Here is a 26,975-nt window from a genome sequence, read left to right as displayed (position 1 = left end):
CCTGCTCCATACTGACCCTGGCTTACTGACTACTCTCCTGCTCTGCGTTTGGTACCTCGTTCTCTCCTAGTTTGACTCGGCTCGTTCACCACTTTTGTTGCTCACGGTGTTGCCGTGGGCAACTGCCCCATTTCCCTTAGCTTTGTGTACCCTTGTCTGTTTGTCTCGTGCACTTACTGAGCGTAGGGACCTCCGCCCAGTTGTACCCCGTCACCTAGGGCGGGTCGTTGCAAGTAGGCAGGAACAGAGTGGCGGGTAGATTAGGGCTCACTTGTCCGTTTCCCTACCCCCTTCATTACATAATCACAAGCCCAAATACCTAGTCTACCCTGTTCCCTGATACTACTATGGACCCCCTTGAGACCCTGGCCCAGCAAATGCAGGGTCTCTCCCTACAGGTCCAGGCCCTGGCTCAGAGGGTCAACCAGCCTGACGCTACCATGGTAGTGCCCCTCACCTCACCTCTTGAACCCCACCTCAAGTTGCCTGACCGGTTCTCAGGGGACCGGAGGACTTTTCTCTCCTTTTGGGAGAGTTGTAGGCTCTACTTTCGCTTAAAGCCTCACTCCTCAGGTTCTGAGAGCCAGCGGGTGGGTATAATTATGTCCCAGCTCCAGGAAGGGCCCCAAGAGTGGGCCTTCTCCTTGGCTCCTGACGCCCCTGAACTTTCCTCCGTTGATCGTTTCTTTTCTGCTCTCGGACTCATTTATGACGAGACTGACAGGACTGCCTTTGCCGAGACCCTGCCTTAAGGTGCCAGTTTAGGTTGGGTCTGTCGAACGCCCTGAAAGACATGCTAGTTAGCTATCCCTCTTCTGACTCCCTTGACCAGGTTATGGCTTTAGCGGTACGACTTGACCGACGTCTCAGGGAACGACAACTTGAACGTTTTTTTGTTTTCCCCTCTGACTCCCCCATGATGCCTCCCGAGGTCCCGTTGCTTCGCTCTTCCACGGAAGACTCGGAGGTTCCTATGCAACTCGGGGCATCCGTGTCCCCCCGACAACGTAGAGAGTTCCGCAGGAAGAATGGTCTCTGCTTCTATTGTGGGGATGACAAGCATCAAGTGAACACCTGTCCTAGGCGCAAGAATAAGCAGCCGGAAAACTTCCGCGCCTAAGTGATCATCGGGGAGGTCACTTGGGCGCATAGGTATTTCCCATAAATATGAAACGTAATAAAATCTTGCTTCCCTTTCAGGTCTCTTTTGGTGGTAGGTCTGCTACCGGCAGTGCCTTCGTGGATTCAGGGTCTTCTGCTAATATCATGTCTGTGGAATTTGCTATGTCTCTAGCTATGCCTTTGATTGATTTGCCTAAACCTGTCCCTGTAGTGGGTATCGACTCCACTCCTCTTGCTAATGGTTATTGTCACGGAGCGGGTTAGTGGACCGACTAGGCCGTACCGCCGCAGCGGGGAGGCAGCTGGCCAAACAACAGGACACCCCAGAAATACAATGTCCCGCACAAGGGTACCTGAATAGTCCAGATGGTGGCCGCAGCTCCGGCACAGATGAGATGGGTGCAGCAGATGGCGCCAAACATGGCGGATGACACAGGAGCCGCAAGTTGCGCCAGACGTGGCGGATTCCTCCGGATGTGGCAGATAACACAGGACGTGGTGGATTCCTCCGGACGTGGCGGATTCCTCCGGACGTGGCAGATGACACAGCACGTGGCAGAATCCTCTGGACGTGGCAGATGACACAGGACGTGGCATGACTAGATACTAGGGCAAAGCACGGGAAACAGGAACAGGAAACACTAAGGGACCATTTGCAAGACAGACTGGGAAAACTAACAACGCTCAGGCATCGAACTAGGGGGCTGGACCCCTCTTATAGCCCAGGGTACTCACGGGTCAAAGGTCGTTCACGATGTCCGGTGCGCGCGCTGCCCCTTTAAGAGCGGGGACGAGCGTGCGCGCGCACCCTGCGGGCTCCGGCGGAGGTGAGTGGATGCAAGCGCTGGCGTCTCCTAAGGAGGAGGCTGGGGCCAGCGCTTGCCGACTCGTGGCTGCGGCTGTCAGCGGGAGGCTGGAGCTGACAGCCCGCAGCCACGGACATTACAGTATCCCCCCTCTTATGCCCCCTCTTCTTGGGACCGGAACGAGAGAGAAACTTCTTTAGAAGAGTAGGGGCATTGAGGTTCTCCTCTGGCTCCCAGGACCTCTCTTCGGGACCAAACCCCCTCCAATCCACCAAATACAAGGTCTTTCCTTTCACTCTCTTGTTGTCCAAGATCTCCTTTACCTCAAAGATGTCCGAGGAGCCGCTGGGAGCAACCGCAGGGCAGGGAGTCTTGGAATAGCGGTTTAGGATCACAGGCTTCAGGAGGGAGACGTGGAAGGAGTTGGGAAATCCTGAGGGTAGGAGGCAGCCGAAGCTTGTAGGCGACAGGGTTGATCTGCTGCAGGACCTCGAAAGGTCCAAGGAACCTGGGAGCGAACTTGTATGAGGGCATCTTCAAGCGAATGTTCCGAGAGGACAGCCAGACTTTAGTCCCCGGAAGATACTGAGGTGGCTCTCTTCTCTTAGTATCTGCCTTTCGCTTCATTCGATCTACTGCCAGCAAAATAGAGGACCAGGTCTGTTGCCAGATTTGCAGGAAGTCCCCATATGCAGAGTCAGCAGCGGGAACCTGGGATGAAGTCGACACAGGAAGAGGGACTCTGGGATGTTGACTGTAGACGATGTGTAACGGAGAGGAAGTGGTGGACTCACTTGTGTGGTTGTTGTAAGAAAATTCGGCCCATGGTAGAAGCTGTACCCAGTTATCGTGCTGTGAAGAGATGAAATGGCGGAGATAATTTTCCATGATCTGGTTGATCCTCTCAACTTGCCCATTGGCTGGGGGTGATAGGCAGAGGAAAAGTCCAATCTCCCATCCAGGAGTTTACAGAGGGCTCTCCAGAACTTGGAGGTAAACTGAACCCCCCGGTCGGACACAATGTGAAGAGGCAAGCCATGCAAGCGGAAGATGTGCTGGATGAAGAGACTTGCCAGATGAGGAGCAGAAGGTAGGCCGGTCAGCGGGATAAAATGAGCCATCTTAGAGAACCGGTCCACCACCACCCAGACAGTGTTACATCCTGCTGAGGGGGGAAGGTCTGTGACGAAGTCCATCGCAATGTGCTGCCAGGGGGCATTGGGTACAGGCAGAGGTTGAAGCAGGCCGGCAGGCTTGCTGTGAGTCACTTTGTTAGAGGCACACACCATGCAAGAAGAGACAAAGTCCAGAACATCCTTATGTAGCGTGGACCACCAAAAGTGACGAGCGATCAGGTCTCGGGTTTTACGGACACCGGCGTGCCCAGCAAGTTTAGAACTATGTCCCCAGCGGAGAATTCTTCTCCTGTCCGCCAACCGAACAAAAGTCCTCCCAGGAGGGATGTCTCTAACCTGCAGAGGATTAGCAGTGACGATGCAGGACGGGTCTATTTCTCCAATGGAATAATTGCGCTCAGCAGAAGAAAACAGTCTAGAGTAGTAGCCACATACTACTGCCTTTCCTTTGGAGCTCCTCTGGAACAGAAGTGCACCTGCACCGACAGAGGAAGTGTCCACTTCCAGTGAGAACTGCCGAGATACGTCAGGATGATGGAGGATCGAGGCTGAAGTGAAGGCACTCTTCAGGCTATTAAATGCAGACTCTGCCTCTGGAGTCCACACTTTGGCGTTCACACCCTTCTTGGTAAGGTTCGAGATGGGAGACGTCAGAGAAGAGAAGTTAGGAATAAACTGCCGGTATAAATTGGCGAATCCCAGGAACCGCTGTATGGCCCTTAAGCCTTGGGGACGTGGCCACTCCAGGACAGCCTTCACTTTCTCAGGATCCATCTTGAGGCCTTGATCCGAGATGATGTAGCCCAGGAAGGGCAGAGAACTCTTCTCAAAGACGCACTTCTCCAGCTTGGCGTATAAATGATTCTCCCTCAATCGTAGTAGAACCTGACGAACATGCCTCCGATGAGTCGTCTGATCTGGGGAGAAAATCAAAATATCATCGAGATAAACAACAACGCAGACATAGAGTAGATCTCGGAAGATATCGTTAACGAACTCCTGAAACACTGCTGGAGCGTTACACAGTCCGAAGGGCATCACCAGGTATTCGTAGTGCCCGTCCCGGGTGTTAAATGCCGTCTTCCATTCATCACCCCGGCGAATCTGGACTAGATTGTAAGCCCCACGCAGGTCTAGCTTAGAAAAAATTTTGGCCCCTCGTATGCGATCAAATAGCTCAGAGATGAGTGGCAACGGGTATTTGTTCTTGACTGTGATCAGGTTGAGGCCCCTGTAGTCAATGCAGGGACGAAGGGATCCATCCTTCTTTTTAACGAAGAAGAATCCAGCCCCGGCCGGGGAGGAAGATTTTCGTATAAAAACCCTCTCAAGATTCTTCTTTATATAGGCCGACATGGATAGAGACTCAGGCAAGGAGAGAGGATATACCCGTCCACGGGGAAGAGAGGCATTAGGAACCAGTTCAATGGGGCAGTCATAGGTGCGATGTGGAGGCAGCGTCTCAGCCTCCTTTTTGCTGAAAACATCTGCATACTGAGCAAAATGGGGAGGCAGTCCCGACAGCGACTGAGGCAGAGAAGGCTTGACAGGATGGATCTGCAACAGACAACGACCATGGCACTTGGAGCCCCATTGGAGAACCTCTCCAGAATTCCAGTCCAGGACTGGGGCATGAAGTCGAACCCAAGGCAGGCCCAGCAGAACAGGATTGAAATAAATTCAGAGTGAAGTACTCCAACCTGGAGCTTCACCGGCTTGGTTTTAGAGATAATGGGATCAGGCAGAGGCAGTCCATTAACTGAGGCCACAGCCAAAGATGTCTCCAGAGGAACTGTGGGCAGCTGAAGATGATCCACAAGCTCTTTCTGGATGAAGTTTGCAGCAGAGCCAGAGTCAAGATAGGCAGAGACTTGATGCGACCTGTCGCCGGATACCAGGGTCACAGGAATAGTCAGTTTGTAAGCGAATCCTCTGTTAGATTCTGTTCCACCTAGTGTTGTCTCTCCAACCAATGCTAGGCAATGGGGTCTCTCCGGCCTCTGGGGGCACAGACGCACAATATGGCCTCCATGGCCGCAATACAAACAAAGTCCAGAAGTGCGTCTGTGTTGTTTCTCCTGGGTAGACAATTTAACATAATTACTCTGCATCGGGTACTCTGGTGGGACGACTGAGGAGGATTGCGGGACAGCAGAATCCAGCCTAGGAAGTTCTCTCTCCCGGAGAACCTCTTGGGAACGTTCTCATGTTGACGCGGGAGGCGAGTAGGATAAGATCGTCCAGGGTAGATGGCAGATCGCGAGCAGCCAGCTCGTCCTTGATACCTGAAGACAGTCCCTGCCAGAATGTAGCCACCAAAGCCTCGTTGTTCCAGGTCAATTCAGCAGCCAGGATACGGAACTGAATGGCATACTCGCCCACGGAGAGGTCTCCCTGGTGTAGGGTCAGCAAGGATGCAGCAGCCGAAGAAACTCTCCCAGGTTCCTCAAAGATCGAGCGGAAGGTCCGTAAGAAGCACTGCAAGTCCCGGGTCTCAGGTCCCTGATGTTCCCACAGAGGATTGGCCCATGCCAGAGCTTTGCCGGTAAGGAGAGAGATGATAAAGGCGATCCGGACATCATCCGAGCAGAAGGACCTGGCATGTAGTCTGAAATGGATCAGGCACTGATTCAAAAATCCCCTGCAGGACCTCGGATCTCCGTCATAGCGTGGAGGTAGCGGCAAGAAACACAGGGGGTTGGTACCGGTACAGACAGGAGGTGTAGCAGGCGGAACCGCAGGAACGGGTGCGGTAATGACTGTGGACGGAGCAAGCAGCCGATGGGCTATGGCGTTCACCGACAGGAGGAGCTGGTCTTGTCGTGACTGGAGATCCTCCATCTCAGCCAGCATGGCTTGTGTAGTCAATGTCTCAGGTTGACCAGCGGGGTCCATTGCCTGAGCGTACTGTCACGGAGCGGGTTAGTGGACCCACTAGGCCGTACCGCCGCAGCGGGGAGGCAGCTGGCCAAACATCAGGACACCCCAGAAATGTGGGGCACTATCTACAGGGGGCTGTATGTGGGGCACTATCTACAGGGGCTACTATCTATAGGGGATCTATATAGGGTACTATATACAGGGGGCACTATCCACAGGGGGCTCTATGGGGGCAGTATCGACAGGAGGCTCTATAGGTGGCACTATGTATGTGGGGCACAATCTACAGGGGCTCTATGTGGGGCACTGCCTACAGGGGGCTGTATGGGGGCACTATCCACAGGGGGCCCTATGGGGTGGCACTATCTACAGGGGTTCTATGGGGGCACTATCTACAGGGGACACTGTGTGTGGTGGGACAGTATGGTGCTATTATAATCAAGGACACAGTGTATGGTGCTATTATAATCTGGGACACAGTGTATGGTGCTATTATAGTCAGGGACACAGTGTATGGTGCTATTATATTTAGGGGCATCGTGTGTGGGACCATGAGAATTTTATCTTTGTTTATAGGTGCAGACATTATTGAAAAGTGACAAGCTGAAGACATCTGAGCGGCAAACTGTAGAAATGGGCCGTGGCCGGGAGAAGTCATTATAGAGGTTTGGACCGGATGGAAAAGAAAAGAGAAAAATAACAACTAGAATCTGAGAAGACATCACCTGTGAGTCGCTTAATGTTAATGTTTATTCTGCGTCTAATCAGTACTGTAGTCACTGTATGATCTGCAGCGAGATGATGGGTGGTATGGTTATATTTTTTTTTGGGTGAAACAGCAACTCCCAGCATATCCTTACCATTGTTCGGACCATACTGGGAACAGTAGTTTTACGCTGTACAAACCTATACGGCAGGGGTTGCACTAAATTGAGCTGTATTTGTGCTGGTGCTGTATTTAGCTTCTGATCTTGGTTCTGGTGCTGTATTTATGTACTGAGCTTTGTTCTGGTGTTGTATATATGTACTGAGCATTGTTCTGGTGCAGTATTTATGCACTGATCTTTGTTCTGGTGCTGTATTTGTATACTAACAAAAATGCACCAGCGGGCACCGCATAAATGTTGCCACATACCCTTAAAAACTACAATGGATAAAGACAAGGAACACGCACGGGTACGTATATGGGAAAAAGTCTATAGACACAAAGAATATATAATGAAGCGTATAAATTTATTAACAAAAAATACTCCACAAACACGGTTCTGAAGCTGTAATTATATAGGATATAATAATAATAACAAAATTGCAGGGCAGATGGAACTGTTGCAATTCATTGTATATCTAATGGGAAACTGTCAGGTAGCTTTAACCCCTTGAACAACTATGATGCGGTAATACAGGACCTGACAATATTTCCAAACATTCCCTTGTATGCTTTTTCAGATGCAGCAAAATCTTTAAAATCGACTTTTAAAACGCCGCACACTATAGGCTAATAAAGCACCATACCTCCATAACCCCTCTGTTTGGACACTTCACTACGCCTTCAGGACTCATTTATTCACATGGTCTGATGCAATATTCTTTTTATCTGTGTCCATATCTTTGTCATCATTACGTGAGGGTTATTTGAGGTAGGTTCTTTTCTGGGGGAGATAGTATTGGGCTGCTTATCAGGGCAGTATCTCCCAGTTGAACCAGTTATAGCAGCCATCTGCTTTTTTAAATGTTTTTATTGTGTTTGTGGAGTATTTTTTGTTAATAAATGTGTACGCTTCATTATATATTCTTTGTGTCTATAGTATTTGTGTACTGAGCTTTGTTCTGGTGTTGTAGTTATGTACTGAGCTTGGTTCTGGTGTATTTATGTACTGAGCTTGGTTCTGGTGTTGTACATATATACTGAGCCTCGTACTAGTGCTGTATATATGTATTGAGCTTGGTTCCGGTGCTGTATATATGTATGAGCTTGGTTTTAGTGCTGTATTTATGTACTGAGCTTGGTTGTGGTACTGTATCTATGTCAGAGCTTGGTTCTAGTGCTGTATTTATGTACTGAGCTTTGTTGTGGTACTATATATATATGTATGAGCTTGGTTCTGAAGCTGTAATTATATAGGATATATTAATAATATAATATATAAACTATATGCTAATTACTCATTAAAGGATCATGGGGCGGTGGCTCTATCCTGAGGAGTCACATGGTCCTGCATCGAAACCCACCTTTTCATGCTTGATTGACATCACCCTGGCTGTTATACATCACTACCAGTGTCCTCCAACTTTGCATGGGCACACATTTGCAGCGCGGTGTACTTGCCCGGCTTCATCGTTGCACCGTGCGTGCCAGAGGAGTACAAGGCAATGGCGCATTCGCAAGAGTTGGAGGAGGCTGTAGATCTCAATCAAGACCAGTGGGGCACCATTTAAATTTTCGTCTCAGGCAGCAGAAAAGCTAAAATCGGCCCTGCAAACAAGTAATAAATGTGAAGTGAGAAGAATATGTTTAATGGATGTGTATAGATGTTGAAATGCGATGTACGACTGCAAAGGAACCTGAAGTATAAATGAATGAGTGAAATTAAATGAATGAGTGAGTGTGAATGAATGTGAAGTGCATAAATACTTTGTGTATATGACTGTAAATCACCAATGTGAGAGAAGATGGTAATTGTACATAATGCATCACCAGGATAAAATAGATATTAAATGATAAAAATACCTTAGTTCAAAAATGTGATGAAAACATGAAAATAAAAAATAAAAATATATAAAGCAAAATGAAAATAAAGCGTGTGGGTTTTTATTTTCTTCTTCATATTATGATTATCAGATACAGAAGCCATGAGACAGTTATTTGCAGCGTAGAATATAAATCTAATCTCGATGCATAAACAGAAAAAATATAGTTAAAATCAAAATTCAAAAAACATACAAATAAAAGCACTACACCTCTATGTACTTGTTGGCGGTCAGAGAAATGCGGCAAAACCAATGGTCTCATTTAGACCCTTTGGTTTTATAGTTTTAAGCCTCCAGATCCACTTACATTGTAATTGTAGAAGCCTCTTTTTTAAGTCACCTCCAAGCATATTTGTATTACTGTGATCTATGCCTTTAACTTTCAGATGTTTTAACCCGTTAGTGACTGGCCCATAGTCTTTTTATGTCGGTCACTAACGGGCCTTATTCCGATGCCATAGACTTTTTACGTCGCGGCATCGGAATAAGTAAATAGAGCAGGGAGCTGTCAAATCTCCCTGCTCTCAGCTGCCAGAGGCAGCTGAGAGCTGGGGGCATCCCTGCTCTGCTGGGTGAGATCGATATTAGTATCGATCTCACCCGTTTATCCCCTCAGATGCGGTGCTCAATAGCGAGCACCGCATCTGAGTGGTTTTGGAGAGAGGGCGGGAGCTCCCTCTCATCCCACTGACACCCGGTGATAAGATCGCCGAGTGTCTGTGCCCTCTAATGGCGGCCGGGGGCCTAATAAAGGCCCCCAGGTCTGCCTGGAGCGAATGCCTGCTAGATCATGCCGGAGGCATGACCTAGCAGATGCCTGTCCGTTTTAAACGGACAGGCATAATACACTGCAATACAAAAGTATTGCAGTGTATTATAATAGCGATCGGAGGATCACATAGTGAAGTCCCCTAGTGGGACTAGTAAAAAAAAAAGTTTAATAAAGTTAATTAAAAAAAATGTGAAAAAAAAATGAAAAACACACTTTTTCCCCTTACAAACTGCTTTAGTATTAAAAAAACAAAATAAAGTTAAAAAGTTACACATATATGGTATCGCCGCGTCCGTAACAACCCCGACTATAAAGCTATGAAATTACTTAACCCGCACGGTGAACGGCGTAAAAAATGAAATAAAAAACGACGGAAAAATTGCTTTTTTCTGAGTCCTCACTTTAAAAAAATGTGATTAAAAAGTGATCAAAAAGTCGCATCTACTCCAAAATGGTACCAATAAAAACTACAAGTCTTCCCGCAAAAAAAAAAGCCTTCATACAACTGCATCGGCGAAAAAATAAAAACGTTACGGCTCTTCAAATATGGAGACACAAAAACAAATAATTTTGAAAAAAAAGTGTTTTTACTGTGTAAAAGCCGTAAAACATACAAAAACTATACGAATTTGGTATCATTGCAATCGTAACAACCCGCTGAATAAAGTTATTGTGTTCTTTATACCACACGGTAAACGGCGTAGATTTAGGACGCAAAAAAGAGTGGCGAAATTGCAGGTTTTTTTCTATCCCCCCCCCCCCCCCAAAAAAAGTTAATAAAAGTTAATCAATAAATAATATGTACCTAAAAATGGTGCTATTAAAAAATACAACTTGTCCCGCAAAAAACAAGACCTTATACAGCTATGTCGACGCAAAAATAAAAAAGTTATAGCTCTTGGAATGCGACGATGGAAAAACGTAAAAAATAGCCTGGTCATTAAGGGGTTAAATTGCATGAATGATATAAATGAAAATGTTTGGGAATTGTTTTCAACTGTTCTACATTCTCTATTGTTTTTGGTGTTTTTTGGGGGTTTGCAGCCCCATTTTGGATTTGCAGCTATTTTCCAGGTTTTTCTGGCGTTAAATAGTGTCACATAAATTTGGGCTCCGCTTGCACCATAGCTGGATAATTTGCCATTATTTTCTGTAATGTTGGGTCAGTAAGTGAGTACTTTTCATTTCTGACCAACGTGAATTGTATATTGTCATAAATCTTACCTTAGATTTATCTTGTTTTTAGTTGCAAAATGTAATAGTTGTTCCCGAGTTGCCTGTTGCGTTCACCGAAGGGCTTTATTAATGTTACGATGAATATATGCCCGTTTTTCTTGACATGCAAAAATTGTCCTGTCGGTACAACCTCAATGGTATGTCTGGGATGTGATCAAATTGCATCAAGCAATGTTTGTTGATGTTTCAATGTTTCCCTTAGGGCAGTTGAGAAAATGTGCAAGCGTGGGAATGTGCATTGATTTCAAATGTGCAGTCTTAAGTGTGACTTAATGAGGCTCTGTCACCAGATTCTCAATTCCCGATCTCCTATTGCATGTGATCGGCGCTGCAATGTAGATAACAGTAACGTGTTTTTTTTTTAAAAAAAACGTTCATTTTTGGCCAAGTTATGAGCTATTTTATATATATGCAAATGAGCTTTGAAATGGACAATTGGAAGTTTTTTTTTCGTTATGTCCAACTGGGCGTGTATTGTGTTTTTAACTGGGCGTGTTTACGTGTATGACGCTGACCAATCAATGACCAGTCAGCGTCATACACTCATCTCCATTGATTTACACAGTAGCGATGTGCAGCCGCATACACAGAGATTAACGTTAATCGAGTGTCCTGATAATGAATACACATGACCTCCAGCCAGGACGTCATGTGTATTCAGAATCCTGACACTTCTGAATCTTTTCTGTAAAATGAAAATCATTTTTACAATGAATAAAGGAGAAAAATCACCCCAAAATTTGTAAAGCAATTTGTCCTGATTACAGCAATACGCCATATGTGGTAATAAACTGCTGTTTGGACTCACGGCAAGACTCAGAAGGGAAGGAACAATATTTGGCTTTTGGAGCTCAAATTTAGCTGGAATGGTTTTCGGGTGTCATGTCGCATTTGCAAAGCCCCTGAGGTACCAAAACAGTGGAAACCCCCCAAAAGTCCCTTTAGAGGACTGGAACGAGCGATCATTAGGTCGCTGGTACAATACACTGCAGTACTAATGTATTGCAGTATAATATCATTTTTACAGGCTCCTGTAACAGCGCGATCGCTGTTCCTGTCCATTAGTCCCGGGTGTCAACTGTAATACACAGCGGACACCTGCAGAATATGGCGCGGGCGCAGCGCATGAGCCCGCTCCATATATAACCCCTCTCACCACGACATGCTATTAAGTCGTGGTGCAAAGTGAAAATAAAAATTTTCCACTGATATGCCATTTTAACGCACAATATGTTGTGCCCAGTTTGTGCCACTGAAGACAAATACCTCATACAATGTTGAGCGAGTTCTCCCGGACATAAAATATCATATATGTGGACGTAAGCTGGTGTTTGGGCACGCTGCGGGGCTCAGAAGGGAGAGAGCGCCATTTGGCTTTTGGAGCGCAGAGTTTGCTTGGTAACTGTTCTGTTTGGGGTTTTGCTGGTATTTCAGTTTGTGATGTGGGGGTATGTGTAAATTGGGCAGAGTACATCAGGACATAATAAGAGGGTATAATAATTCGGTAAATAAATAATAATCCGCAGATATGTGGCCAATGTCGCACTGATAAATGGCGCCCGATCTGATCAGCTTTTGGACACTGCACAATTTCTGTCGCTATATTCTGAGAGCCAGAACTTTTTTTATTTTTTCTTCACCGGAGCCGTGCGAGGACTTATTTGTTGCGGGGCAATTTGTAGTTTTCATTGGTACCATTTTAGGGTACATGTGATTTTTTTATCACTTTTTATTAGATTTTTTTGGCAAGCAAAGTGCCAAAAAAACAAATTCTGACAATGTGTTTTGTCTTACTTTTTTACACTTTTCACCGTGCGCTATAAATGACATATTTGCTTTATTCTGCGGGTCGATACGATTATGGCGATACCAGATGTATATGTTTTTTTATGTTTTGTGGCAATTGCGCAATAAAATCACTTTTCGATAAAATTATTTATTTTTTGTGTCACCATATTCTGAGAGCCATAAGTTTTTTATTTTTCAGTCAAAAAAGCTGTTTAAGGGCTTGTTTTTTGCGGGACGGGTTGTCGTTTTTATTGGTACTATTTTAGGGTACATGCGACTTTTTGATCACTTTTTATTGTATATTTTTGGATGGTTGATGACCAAAAAATAGTGATTCTGACATTGTTTTTTAATTATTTTTTTTGCGCTGTTCACCTTGCGGGAAAAATAATATTATAGTTTGGGTCGTTACGAACGCGGTGATACCAAATATGTGTACTTTTTTTTTAACATTTTTTGTTTTTGTAACTTTTATAACTTGTTTTTACACTTTTATAAAATATTTTTATTACTTTATTTTTTACTTTTTACTTGAAGACTGGCAGCTCTGATCGCTGCTATAATACATTACACTACCTAGGTAGTGTAACGTATTATAAACTGTCAGTGTGATGCTGAGAGTCACACTGACAGGAAGCTTATGAGGGCCGGCCTCCGGCTGGTTCTCATAGGCTGCCGTGCATGGCAGACCCGGGGGCTGTTATATGGCCTCCGGTTCTGCCTTATAACCGACTGCAGCACGCGCAATCGGTCCCCGGGAAAGTTTGTTGTAGCAACAAACTTTCCAGTTTGTTGTGGTAACAAACTTTCCAGTTCGTTGCTACAACAAACTTTCCCTGCGAACACATGACCGGGACCTGAACCAATTAGGTCCCGGTCATGTCTCCGGGACCAGAGGCAGGGGTTAACAGCGCGATCCGGGTGTCAGCGCTACTCTGAGACACCCGGATCGTGCTTTTAACACCAACCGTGACACAGAGCCCAGCAAATGCCGACGTGAATTTACTGTGGGCGGTCGGGAAGCAGTTAATTCTTCTACTCATTTTATTAGTCCCCTTAGGGGACTTGAACCAGCGATCATTGGATCGCTGGTACAATATACTGCAATACTAATGTATTGCAGTATATTGTTATTTTTACAGGCTTCTGTAACAACACGATCGCTGTTCCTGTCCTTTAGTCCTGGGTGTCAGCTGTAATACACAGCTGACATCCGCAGCGTATGGAGCGGTCTCAGCACGTGAGCCCGCTCCATACATCAACCCCAGCACCATGACGATCTATTAAGTCATAGTGCGGAAAGGGGTTAATGCACAGCGGATGGTGTGAATATTGCAATTTTCCACTGGTATGCCATTTTAGTGCATAATATGTCGTGCCCAGTTTGTGCCACTGAAGACAAATACCTCATAAAATGTTAAGCGGGTTCTCTCGGGTATGGCGATGCCATATATGTGGGCGCAAACTGCTGTTTGGGCACGCTGCAGGGCTCAGAAGGGAGGGAGCGCCATTTTGCTTTTATAGCGCAGATTTTGCTTGGTAATAGTTCTGTTTGGGGTTTTACTGGTATTTCAGTTTATAATGTGGGGGCATATGTAAGATGTGTGGGGTACATTAGGGCATAATAAGAGGGTATAATAATGCGGTAAATAAATAATAATTCATAGATATGTGGCCGGTGTCGCTCTGATAAATGGCGCCTGATCTTATCCGATTTTGGAACACTCTCCACATTTTGCATCGCCATATTCTGAAAGCTGGAACTTTTTATTTTTTCACAACTGGAGCTGCGTGAGGGCTTATTTGTTGTGGGACAATCTGTAGTTGGTACCATTTTGGGGTACATGCGATTTTTTTTATCACTTTGTAATACATTTCTTTGCAAGTCGGGTGTCCAAAAACAAGCAATTCTGACAATGTTTTTTAGTTTATTTTTCGCAGCGTTCACCGTGTGCTATAAATGACAGTTTTACTTTATTTTGCGGGTCGGTACGCTTACGCCAATACCATATGTTTCTTTATGTTTTGCAGCGTTTGCGCAATAAAATCACTTTTTTATAAAATAATTTATTTTCTGTGTCACTATATTCTGAGAGCCGTAACTTTTTTAGTAAAACAAAGCTGTGTAAGGGCTTGTTTTTTGCGGGACGGGTTGTAGTTTTTATCGGTACTATTTTCGGGTACATGCGACTTTTTGATCACATTTTATTCTCTATTTTGGTAAGGGTGTTGACCAAAAAATAGCGATTCTGGTGTTGTTTTTTATTGATTTTTTTTGGGGTGTTCATCATGCAGGAAAAATAACATTATAGTTTGGGTCATTACGAACACGGCGATACCAAATATGTGTACTTTTTTTTTAATGTGTTCATTTTTTTCCTATAATGAAAGTCTTATTATAGGAAAAAAGGCATTTTTATTTTTACACTTTTTTAAAACATTTTTATAACTTTTTTTTACTTTTTTTACTTGTCCCACTAGGGGACATTTAGACTTGTAGCTTTGATCGTTGCTAGAGTACATTACACTACCTACTTAGTGTAATGTATTCTAACTTTCATTGTCACGTAACAGTCACACTGACAGGAAGCCTCGGGGGTCCGGCCGGAGGCTGCTCCTCCGAGGCTTCCGTACATGGCAACCCGGAGGTCATTGTCTGGCCTCCGATTGCCACGACAAGCATCGGCAGCCCCCACAATCACTTTGTGGGGGCTGCCGTTGTGCTTCAAACCCCTTAAATGCGGCGAACGCAAACAGTCGCCGCATTTATGGAGTTAATTGCCGAAATCAGGGGCGATGGTCCGCTGACTGGCAAGACTGGAGTGTCAGCTGTCGGGGACAGCTGACCTCCCGGTTCCCGGACACTGTCCGTTAAGACAGTGTGCGTCGGGAACTACTCCGCAACTGTACGTCCTGAGGAGGGAAGCAAGCCCTCTGCAGGACTTACAGTTGCGGCGCAGTGCGTGAAGAGGTTAAGGGCATAAACTGAGACAATGTCTTCAAAAATAAAAATACTCAAACTAAATGGAACTTTTTTTTAAATCCTCTTAAATAGGTCCTGTGAAAAATATATACCTTATGGGAATAAACAAGCTAGAAACAGGATGAAACTGATGTGGTAAAAGAAAACGGTGAGGGGGGCAATAAATGATAAAAAGAAAGCGATCAAACTACTAAAGCAAGACGGTAGTGACGAGGCATTAAATAATTATAAAGAAAAAAATAAGTTGTGTAAAAGACAAATAAAGGCAGCAAAGATTGAAACATATGGACTCGTTGCCAAAGAAAGTAGGAATAACCCTAAAATATTTTTCAAATACATAAATAATAAGAAACTGAAAGTGTTCTCCCTCTAAAATATAATCGGGGTATAATGTGTAGGAGCATGAGGAAAAGTCCAATCTATTAAACGCCTTTTTCTCTACAGTATTTACACATGAACATCCAATGTCAGACAACGTGATTAGAACTACAGTAAATTCTCCATTAAATGTCACCTGCTTAACCCAGCAAAAAGTGCAGCGCCGCCTTAAAAACACTAAAATAGACAAATCACCGGATCCGGATGGTATACACCCCTGCGTTCTGCAGGAATTAAGTACTGTGACAGACAGACCCTTATTTCTGATGTTTAAGGATTCTATCATGACTGGGTCTGTTCCACAGGACTGGCGCATAGCAAATGCAGTGTCAATATTCGAAAAGGGGTCAAAAAGTGAGCCCGGAAACTATAGACCTGTAAGTTTAACCTCCATTGTGGGTAAAAATATTTATGTGTTTTCTAAGAGATGCTATTCTCGAGTATTTCAATGTAAATAAACTATTAACGCAGCATCAGCATGGGTTTATGAGAGATCAGTCCTGTCAAATCAATCTGATCAGCTTCTATATAGAGGTAAGTTCTAGACTGGACCTGTGTAGCTAAAGGCTCATGGGCCCCAGTGCAAAAGTTCTTCTTGGGCCCCCCCAACTTCTCTTCTTGGCCGACGGCCCGCAGCTTTCAGCTGCATTACTGGGTCTCCCAAGAGACTCATCAATGCAGCACTAGCAGTCAGGGACATTGCTAAGAACTTAAAACGTCAGGGGTAATAGCCCCAATACATATGTTTTGCACCTCCCCAAAATGTATGTATGTGTGTGTGTGTGTGTGTGTGTGTGTGTGTGTGTGTGTGTGTGTATATATATATATATTGAAGACAGCATGTCTAATGGACTACGACCCCTATAGCTATGGATAGTATTAGATACGGCATCTCAGGAGACTGTATTACTCATGTTAGGATTAAATACAGGGTCTATGTGTGATACTGTCTGCTGGGCCCTGCATCTAGGCCTACCACATGGTAGGCTTAGATACAGGAACCCAGCAGACAGTAATCTTATACCTACCCTCAACACTCCTGAGCAGGATCCTCTTCGGCTCCAGGCGCAGCGCAGGTCCTGAAGCCTTTCAGCGTCACAACGTTGTGCACAGTGCACATAGTGTTGTGACATCATGACACTGAAAGGCGTCCTTACCAGCGCATAGTTGCCAACATTAGATTTTTGTTCCAGGGACACTTAGGGTGTAGCTTATCTGGTGGGTGTGTCTTATGTGGGCGTGGTTTATCTGGTGGGTTTGGCTAATGGGGCATGTCTTTCTTCCCAGAGTTTCTGTATACAAGTAAACAAACAAATATTTCTGCACGAGTTTGGCTGACAACTACTATGGTGGCTAGTATCTCTCCCTGGTTATCTCGTTATATACAGGCATGTGATGTCTCACTTTATCACTAGGGCTAGGCGATATGTGCTGACCACTACTGGTAGCGTAAAAACCAGCATAGATAGTGCAACACTAAGTGCCCCTTGTAGATCGTGCCCCACACTGCCCCCAGTAGATATTGATACACACTGCTCCCTGTAAAGATTGCCACACACTGCTTTCTGTAGATAATGTCAGAGTGCCCTCTGTAGAAAGTGCCACACACAGCCCCCTGTAGATAATGCCATAGTACCCTCTATAGATAATGCCACATGGCCCCTCTGTAGATTTTGCCACACACTGCTTTCTGAAGATAGTGCCACAGTGGCACGCCCCCATTTTAGATAGTGCCACAGCTCACCTGTAGTTAATGCCACACAGCCCCCTTTATAGATAATGCCACACAGTCCACCAGTAGATAGTGCCACACAGCTCCCCTGTAGATAGTGCCACACACCCCTGTAGATAGTGCTACACAGCCCCCTGTAGATAGTGCCACACACATCCCCTGTAGATAATGCCACAGTTGCTTATGTAGATAGTGCCACAGTACCCTCTGTAGACAATGCCACACACAACGCCCTGTAGATAGTGCCACAATCTCCCCCCTTTATAGTCAGTGCCACACTCCTCCCTTTGTAGATAGTGCCACACAGCCCCCCTGCAAAAAAGTCCCCCCTGTAGATATTGCGACACAGCCCTCTTTTATAGATAGTGCCACAAAGCCCCCTTTTATAGATAGTGTCACACTCCGACTGTAGATAGTGCCTGGGTGCCCCCAAACAAATAAAAAAAACGTATACTCAACTTGCCCCGTTCCCGCGAAGAACGGAGCTTCTGAGGGGGGCAGAGTTTGCGACGGGGCGGAGTCACAGATGTTCGCCTGGCCATGACCTGAGTGAGCATCATTCACTATGCCCCCCTCTCTGCACTTTCTGAGAGTGAAGCCTGCTGCCCATGTCCCTGGCTGCAGTGCACAGTGTGGTAAGGGAGGCCTGTGGGGCCCGGTCACAACTGCGACTGCTGCGACTCCTATAGCTATGCAACTGAAGGTAAGGCTGTGGATGTGCTGTATCTAGACTTTTCAAAGGCGTTTGATACTGTGCCGGCATAAAAGGTTAGTACATAAAATGAAAATGCTGGGACTGTGGGAAAATATGTGCAATCGGGTTAACAACTGGCTCAGTGATAGAAAATAGAGGGTGGTTACTAATGGTAAATCCTCAGAGTGGGTCACAGTGGGGTTCTACAGGGGTCAGTATTGGGCCCCTTCTTTTTAATATGTTTATTAATGACCTTGTAGAGGTATATAATTTCCATATTTTGCAGATGATACTAAGCAAAGTAATCAACACAGAGGAGGATAATGCAATACTACAGAGGGATTTGGGAAAGCTATAGGCTTGGGCAGAGAGATGGCAAATTAAGTTTAATGTGGATTAATGTAAGGTTATGCACTTGGGCCGAGCAAACACATTTTACAATTATGCATTAAATGGTAAAAAACTGGGTAAAACTACTACTGAAAAAAATTTGGGGATATTGGTGGACAGTATATTTACCTTTAACAACCAGTTCCAGGCAGCTGCTGCCAAGGCAAATAAAATCATGGGATGCATCAAAAGAGGCATAGATGCTCATGAGAAGAACAAAGTTTTGCCTCTATACAAATCACTAGTCAGACCACATATAGAATATTGTGTACAATTTTGGGCACCTGTGTATAAGAAGGATATGGCTGAACTAGAACGGTTGCAAAGAAGGGCGACCAACGTAATTAAGGGAATGGGCAGATTGCAGTACCAAGAAAGGTTATCAAACCTGGGGCTATTCAGTTTAGAAAAAAGATAGCTTAGGGGCGATCTAATTACAATGTACAAATATATAATTGGGCAGTACAGAGATCTTTCTAATGATCTTTTTACATCTAGATCTGTAACAAAGAAAAAGGGGACATCCTCTACGTCTAGAGGAAAAAAGAATTCACCACCATCACAGAAGCGGATTCTTTACTATAAGAATAGTGAGACTATGGGGAGGGCTGTGTGACACTATCTACAGGGGTTTGTGTGTGGAACTATCTACTAAGGGAGCAGTGTGGCACTATGCACAAGGGGGGAGCCTGGTGGCACTATATACAAGGGGGGCTGTATGACACTCCACTAAGGGGGGAGGGCTGTGTGACACTATCTACAGAGGTCTGTGTGTGGCGCTATCTACTAAGTGGGGCTGTGTGTCACTATACACAAGGGGGAGCTGTGTGGCACTATAGACAAGGGGGCTGTGTGGCACTCTACTAAGTGGGGGCTGTGTGGCATTATTTACAAGGGGGAGGGCTGTGTGGCACTATCTAGAGGGGTCTGTGTGTGATGCTATCTACAGGGGTCTGTGTGTGGCACTATCTACTAAGGGGGTCTGTGTGTGCTACTATATTCAAGAGGGGCTGTGTGGCACTATATACAAGGGAGGCTGTGTGGCAGTATCTACTAAGGGGGCTGTGTGGCACTATCTACAAAGGGGGCTGTGTGGCACTATCTAATAAGGTGGACTGTGTGGCACTATCCTAGGGGGGCTGTGTGGCACTACATACAAGGGGGGAGGACTGTGGCACTATCTGGAGAGGGGCTTTGTGGCACTATCTGCAGGGGGCTGTGTGTGGCGGTATCTACAGGGGGCTGTGTGTAGCGCTATCTACAGGAGCCACAAAGGGAGCATCATTATTGTGGGGGCACAAAGGGGGCATGGTTACTGATGGGGCACTTTTATTGTGTCGAGCACTAAGGGATTATTATAACCATCTGGGGCACTGTCGATTACGAGTTTGCTTAGAGAATGGTGTATAGGTGTAGAGTGTGCTGGAAAAGCGAGAAACCAACATGTCTGTGTGTCAAATTCTGCAGAGATGAGTCATGGCTGGAATAAGTCGCCACATTCTAATGAGAGAAGACATCACCTGTGAGTCACTAGATATAAAGGTGCTGCAATCCCTTATATCGTCTGCAGAGCTCCTGTGTATAATTGGCATCTACCACTATATGGTCACTACATGGTGGTAATATTGATCTTTGTATAGTGGTTTTTATTCAGTAACAGTATGGTGGTATTAATCAGTCACTATGTGGTTATGGTGTGGAGATATTATTCAGTAACAGTATGGGAGTATTATTCAGTCACTATGTAGTAATGGTGTGGTGGTATTATTCAGTAACAGTATGGGGGTATTATTCGGTCACTGGTTATAGTGTGGCGGTATTATTCAGTAACAGTATGGGGGTATTATTCAGTCACTATGTGGTCATGGTGTGAAGGTAATATTCAGTATCAGTAAGGGGGTATTATTCAGTCTATGTGGTTATGATGTGACGATATTATTTGGACCTCATATTGTGTTCCTATTGGTAATATTGGTCTTATAATAGTGAGTTGTGTTCAGTAAGAGTATGCAGGTAATATTTAATCTGGTATAGTGGTATGATTTAATAACTATATATGTATATAGATAATGTTTTTGTGTGAGAGGGGGGGGACATATGCTTTGGGGCTTGTAACACCACTGGATGCGCTAGAAATCAGTAATGCAGTTCTCTGCACACCACCTTATCAATTGACTGCATTATTGATACAGTAAGGGTGTGTTCACATCTTCGTCGAGGTTCCGTTGATGGCTCCCATCAGACCTTTCCGCCGGAGGAACCCATCAACGGAAAGGCAAACGGAAACCATAGCTACCGTTTGCATTATCATTGATTTCAATGGTAATGTTTCTGTTGCAAATGGTGTTAAAGGCTATGTACACCTTGTAAAAACTACTTTTTGAGGTACAGCCACTTTGCATCCTGTATACAGAGCAGCTGTATCTAGCACTAAAACCTGTATCTGTCAGGTCCAAGGGACTGATGGGGTTTAGTGACAGCGGGTCCTGCGTGTCGTATTGATCACATCTAAGTTCATATACTACGGATTTACATTTGAAAAATATTAATAGGATTGCTTGTTTTAATAAAAGGTCATAGTAGAAAATCATTGTTTAGGCATCTCGCAAGGGAAAAGAGGGTTAGGGGAGTTGCATTGTGTATAAGGGAGAAGGAGGGGGCCCATGTTGTGCCAGCAGCCCACACTTAATCCGCCACTGTGTATATTGTAACATTTATATATCATACAGAACTAGAGAGCTCTGTTTATATGTATATGATAACATTTATATTTTACATAGTACAAGATAGCTCTGGTTATAGGTATATGAGGACATTTATATCTCATATAGAACTATAGCTGTGGTTATATGTATATGATAACATGTATATTTTACATAGTACAAGATAGCTCTGCTTATAGGTATATGAGGACATTTAGATCTCATATAGAACTAGAGCTATATTTATATGTTTATTGTAAAATTTGGATCTCATATAGAACTAGAGGTTTTACATAGTATGGGAAATGCATGAAACAGTTTACGCCACTTTTCTGGCGTAAAAAAAAAAAGTCTCAATCTCCCAAAAAAAACACAACATTTTTTGCGTAACTACTTTGCGACTTTTTCCTTTTAAAAGTGTCTGGGGCTTACAAATTTACTATAATTCATAGCGCAAATCTAAACCAACTCATAGCCACTGTAGATTTTACTTTTTGGTGCACGGACAGCCAGGGATGCACCTGATTTATTAAGACGCGTGCGCCTCTTAATAAATCAGGTGCATCTTACTGCAGCGTGTTTCATATTAAGACTGGTCTATGAAACTGACAGAAACCTGACTGATCCCATTATAAATCTACGGCTTTCATCAAGATTCTTTGGAATCCATCAGAGCTGCCATCGCTCATTTAGAATCAAAGCTACGACAAAGTCTAACATGAAAGCCACGTAAGTGTTTTGCATGTAAGATATAACAAGGATAGTTCATTATTTGAGCTGCATGAAAAGATTGCTGTTTTGTACATAAAATATCGGCACTGACTTAGTGCTTAGTGGGTAACAGCAGTTTCAACCGTCATGTAATGACGGGGGTAGGGAAACGGACAAGTGAGCCCTAATCTACCCGCCACTCTGTCCCTGCCTACTTGCAACGACCCGCCCTAGGCGACGGAGTACAACTGGGCGGCGGTCCCTACGCTCACTAAGTGCAAGAGACAAACAGACAAGGGAACACAAAGCAAAGGGAAATGGGGCAGTTGCCCACGGCAACACCGTGAGCAACAAGAGTGGTAAACGAGCCGAGTCAAACCAGGAGTGCACGAGGTACCAAACGCAGAGCAGGAGAGTAGTCAGAAAGCCAGGGTCAGTATGGAGCAGGATCAAATAGTCAGAAGCTGTAGCTGGGCCAGGAAACCACACGAGAAGAATCACAAGCAAAGGAGGAACAGGAAAGGCAGGTATAAATAGACAGAGGGCGGGAGCTAGCTCCGTCTGGCCAGGCTGCGATAGGCTCTCCCGCTCCTAAGCCTGCCATTCTGAGTGGTGGAAGCTGGAGTCAGTCTCAGAGACATAGACTCAGGTGCAGACTGATTACCTATGGGCGTATACACAGAAGTTGTGCCTGGCAGATCCTTTATACGTCATTTGTGAAATTTAAGACATTTGAATAGGAAATTGGTTCAGTATCCTTTTATTGACATGCAAGCTAAGCTATTCTTTGAACTTCTGAAGGAAAGCTATAAACTGTGCATTAATTATAGCAGAAGTGAATGGAAATATTGGATGGAAGGACCTTTACGTGAATATATTAGTCACAGTTTTAGTCTATGTTTTTTTTCTTGCAGTATTTGTTGTATAAATTACAAATGATAATGGATTTATCAATAGATCCTATTCAACTCTATGAGACTCAAACTAATGCCAAAGTGCATCAGTTTACATCAGTCATCGTCCGGTCTGAAGAAAATATATTACAACCAAATATATGTCTTTAAATAAGTGGATGGTACAAACGTAGTCATAACTTTGGGTCCAACAAACGTCTTGCAATGTGCAAAACATGGAAAGACAGCAGCACTCTAAGTTGAAAATAAACGCCTATTTCTCCTACCCCTCGTCTCAGCAAAATATACTTAAAAGGATCGCTGGTTTAGAAAACCCAATTTTAAATGCCATATTAGGGAATTTTAATTAATAGATGGGAGTCCCTTTTGCAGACCCTCCATTAATCAGCCTGACCGGTGGTGCTTCACTTCTCCTGTGGTGGCGCTGCAGTGGATGCGAGACAGAAAGTTTCATTCTTCACCTAATACTTTGCTTTCCTTTCTGATCCACTCTTGGTTTTGGCTAAAGAAAACTGCACCAAACACTAGTTGTGTAAATCCACGCATCTGATATATCAATTCGGTTTATTAAATCCATGCAGATACAAAGACACATATAAGGCTGCAAACTAACAGGTCCTGGCTCAAAATGCCTCTAATAAGAAATGTATATATATATATATATATATCCATTGGTATAGGCAACGTTGGTTCAGTGTGTACTTATTTTACTACTCTTTGCCAAACATAGGTAAATATATTTTATCCCATGCCTACATTACTTAAGGTTGAAACTCGATCTGTTGCCTTTATGAATCTCAATATCCTAATTATACAATCATTTTGTAAAATATACGCTTCTAGACGTTATAGTTTTATTAATGTCCCCATGAAGGAATGAATCACCCTTACTAATCCAAAATGGAAAATTTCTATTTTTTGTAAAGTTTTTTGAAATTGGGAATAATATTGCATAATATTCTAAAAAGAAGACATATCCTAATTATAACCCTCATTTGCTGGCTCTTATGGTTGTTAACGATTTCTTTACATAATAATGTTGATACTAAGACAATGTATCAATACCCTCCGTTTGCGCAAATGTACAAAAACAACACTGGAAATGAGCAATTTAGTCAGGAAGGTTGGTAAAAAGGGAAAAGTATGGAGGGAGACAAGGGAACCAAAAGTAAGTCAGAGACAATAGGTAGAATGACAAGTGACAGAAGACAATGAGCGTGAAGGCAGATACATAAGAGACAATGGAAGGAGGCGATGCACAGGATTGGTACTGTACATAAGGCATGCTTCTTACTCTGGGTACCACTTTATAAACATATGCAGTTTCCATGGATACCAGATCAGTCTCCACAGCAACAGAGAGAAGCAGGAACATAAAGGATGAACACATGGGGGAGGGTGGGGGCTTAGAAAATGTGGCACAGGCAATTATACACACATTGTGACACAATATCTATATGTATATTAATAGAGACACAGACTTGTATTCATCTATAGATCAACACACACAATGCTCCTCACACTGCTGCCACAAATATGCGGAGTCGGATGTGTAGAATAGAACACGTTTAACACAATCCAAGCATTGATAGCAGAAAAATCTGTATAATAATGGGATTGGCTATAAAAAAAAAAAAGAAACCTTGTAATATCCTTATTATTGCACCATATACAGACTCAGGCCAATAGTAAATGGAATATATTTACAGAAAATTGTAAGCATTGAAACCACAGAATACACAGAAGCCAAGGCAACAATATATGTAAATAATATCCTAATATTCAATTGTAGACTGGACAGTTTGTCATCCCGGTAATGGAAAATGCTATAATACCGAAGCTCAGACACATAGATTGTTATTGCATTCAAATTGTATTTCTCGAAATGGATTCACTCTTTTTACTGTTCAGCCGAGTCCTATACGAGCTAACAAGATGAAATCCATGCACATTGCTGCGGTTATATACGCAATTTACAACGTTATAACTTTCTTAATGTAATATTATAAGATATTGTGCGCTTTACTGTACAAGTCCATGTGTCTACAGTAATAGGTTATTAACATCTGCACTCAGAACAAAGTTGGCTAGATGTCAATAAGCTTGGCTGCATATGATTTTAACATAGATAATAGAGATGAGCCAATTGATGCTTCAAAATGTGAATTACTCTGATCTGGAACCTGGGAAATCGATTCTACATCTGTAATAGTTACATATCGTTCGACAGCAAAATCGCTCACACGATGTTACTAGATGGGAAGCATTGAAAAGAAGTGACACAATGTAAATGACTTGATGGAGCTCAAGAACAGCTGCGACTTGGTCAGTGAACTGTACAGATTTACACCTGAGACCCGCACACATCACATACATATCTGCAAATAAAAAGAACTAGGTCCATACAGAAGAAATGACAAGCTTTACTGATGGCTAACGGATTGACTTCTCAACTGTCCCCAGTGTATTGTTCCCACCCTAGATTCCCATACTAAAGGTGCCTATATTTCCCTTTGCCATAGGCCACCTTTGCTCTTTCTACATTGCCGACGGTCACTGGACTAATCCTCTTCATTCCATACCATTGCCTTTTTACCACTATTTGCTTCCTTTATTTTTTGATTTTGGCTATGATCATTGATAATCCCTCCAGCTTTATTGTGCAGGTGAGATTTATTGCTCATTGCTGATTCTGAACTAATGCCCCTTAGATAACATACCCTCCGACACCCTCGCTGTTGGGAAACTCACGTGCCAGATGATGAAAAAGATGAGAGAAGCACAGAGGACAAGTGTCAGCATGTAACAGAACGCAGCAAAGGTAAACGCCATCGCTGCTGGAGAGATTGCTGAAAACAAGACCGTTCTGAGGGATTACTCTTCAAGCAGGCTGGATAAGACTACCAACAGAGACCACTTCACCAATATGTCAGCCAAGAGTACTTCAAGAGAATTCCTTGAAATAGTCCAAATATTGTAGATACAAGTACATCTGATCAGCAAGTGGTGACAGGATAACCTCTGGGTGTGTGGGCTTCAAGAGTGTCCTGGTTCACAGAGGATAGTTGAGCACTTAGAGACTGCTATGGACCCGCTTTCAGATAGTCTCAAAAATATTTTTAATGTGGCAACAAAAAATAGAGACAGCCAAGGTGACTGCAGGTTAGAAAGTTCCAGTTGCAAAATAGAGATGGAGGGAGACCGAGAGACAATAAAATGATGCGTTTGGCCTATTACACGGAGACGCTGATTATAAAGCGAGATGTCGATGTTGTGAGAAATAGCTCCTCATCTCCTCCATGCATTCTCATTGTGTGGGTGTGTAGCACTTGACTTGGCGGTAAACATCAATGCATCTTCATGTGTGGATATAATATAGATTTCTTTTCTGTGTCCTTCCTCTTCTTTGTCTTTTTTGCACCCGTCGTGGCTGTTACAAAGTCTCTCTCCTCTTTGTTGTGTTCCCCTCTTTCTGCCTTCTGTATGTTCCGTCTTTGTCTGTACCCTTTTCTGTGCTGATGAGTAGAGCGGGTACGCCACCTAAAATCTCAGCTCACAGCAGCACATCTTGAGCACTCTGATCCTTGGTCAGCACTCTTCCTTGCTGCTAATTCTTTCCAATACCTTGGACTCCCCGTCTTCCCTTCTTTGTTTCTCCCTCCCTCTCAAGTTCATTCTCTACCTCCTTCTCTTTAGCACACCTCCTCCCTTACTCTCCAATTCTCTCTTTCTCTTTTATCAAATTCTCTTTTCCATTGATTATCTATCTGCTTGTTTATGTGTTTGTGTGTCTGTTTGTCTTTGTATACGTACCACTATCCTTAAATTGTATTACTTTTGACCATTACTTAATTAGATATTTTTTCTTCAGTTTTTAGTCATTCCACCACAATTACGCTTGTTTTAGGTAAACACTACACAGTTTCTGTATGACATTAATATTGTTAACATTGGGTATCACAGCCTATTCCAGTCTAAAGTGT

At 43.9% G+C, this 26,975-nt stretch overlaps 1 protein-coding gene across 2 annotated transcripts in view; it reads right to left on the bottom strand.

The window, feature by feature from the left end:
- CNIH2 (cornichon family AMPA receptor auxiliary protein 2) overlaps positions 1-26,673 on the bottom strand; it is a 131,443-nt gene extending 104,770 nt beyond the window's left edge. Inside the window, exon 1 of one of the 2 annotated variants that reach the window (XM_075837404.1) lies at positions 25,744-26,673. In XM_075837404.1, the coding sequence (XP_075693519.1) occupies positions 25,744-25,824 (81 nt within the window). In that variant the 5' untranslated portion in view covers positions 25,825-26,673. The remainder of the gene's footprint in view (positions 1-25,743) is intronic. The other variant, XM_075837403.1, reaches the window with a different exon arrangement.
- Positions 26,674-26,975: the final 302 nt, after the last annotated feature.

Source organism: Rhinoderma darwinii, chromosome 9 (genome assembly GCF_050947455.1).
Source record: "Rhinoderma darwinii isolate aRhiDar2 chromosome 9, aRhiDar2.hap1, whole genome shotgun sequence".
NCBI lineage: Eukaryota > Metazoa > Chordata > Amphibia > Anura > Rhinodermatidae > Rhinoderma > Rhinoderma darwinii.
Note: the sequence above shows the minus strand (reverse complement) of the source record. Positions and strands in the feature narration are given on the sequence as shown.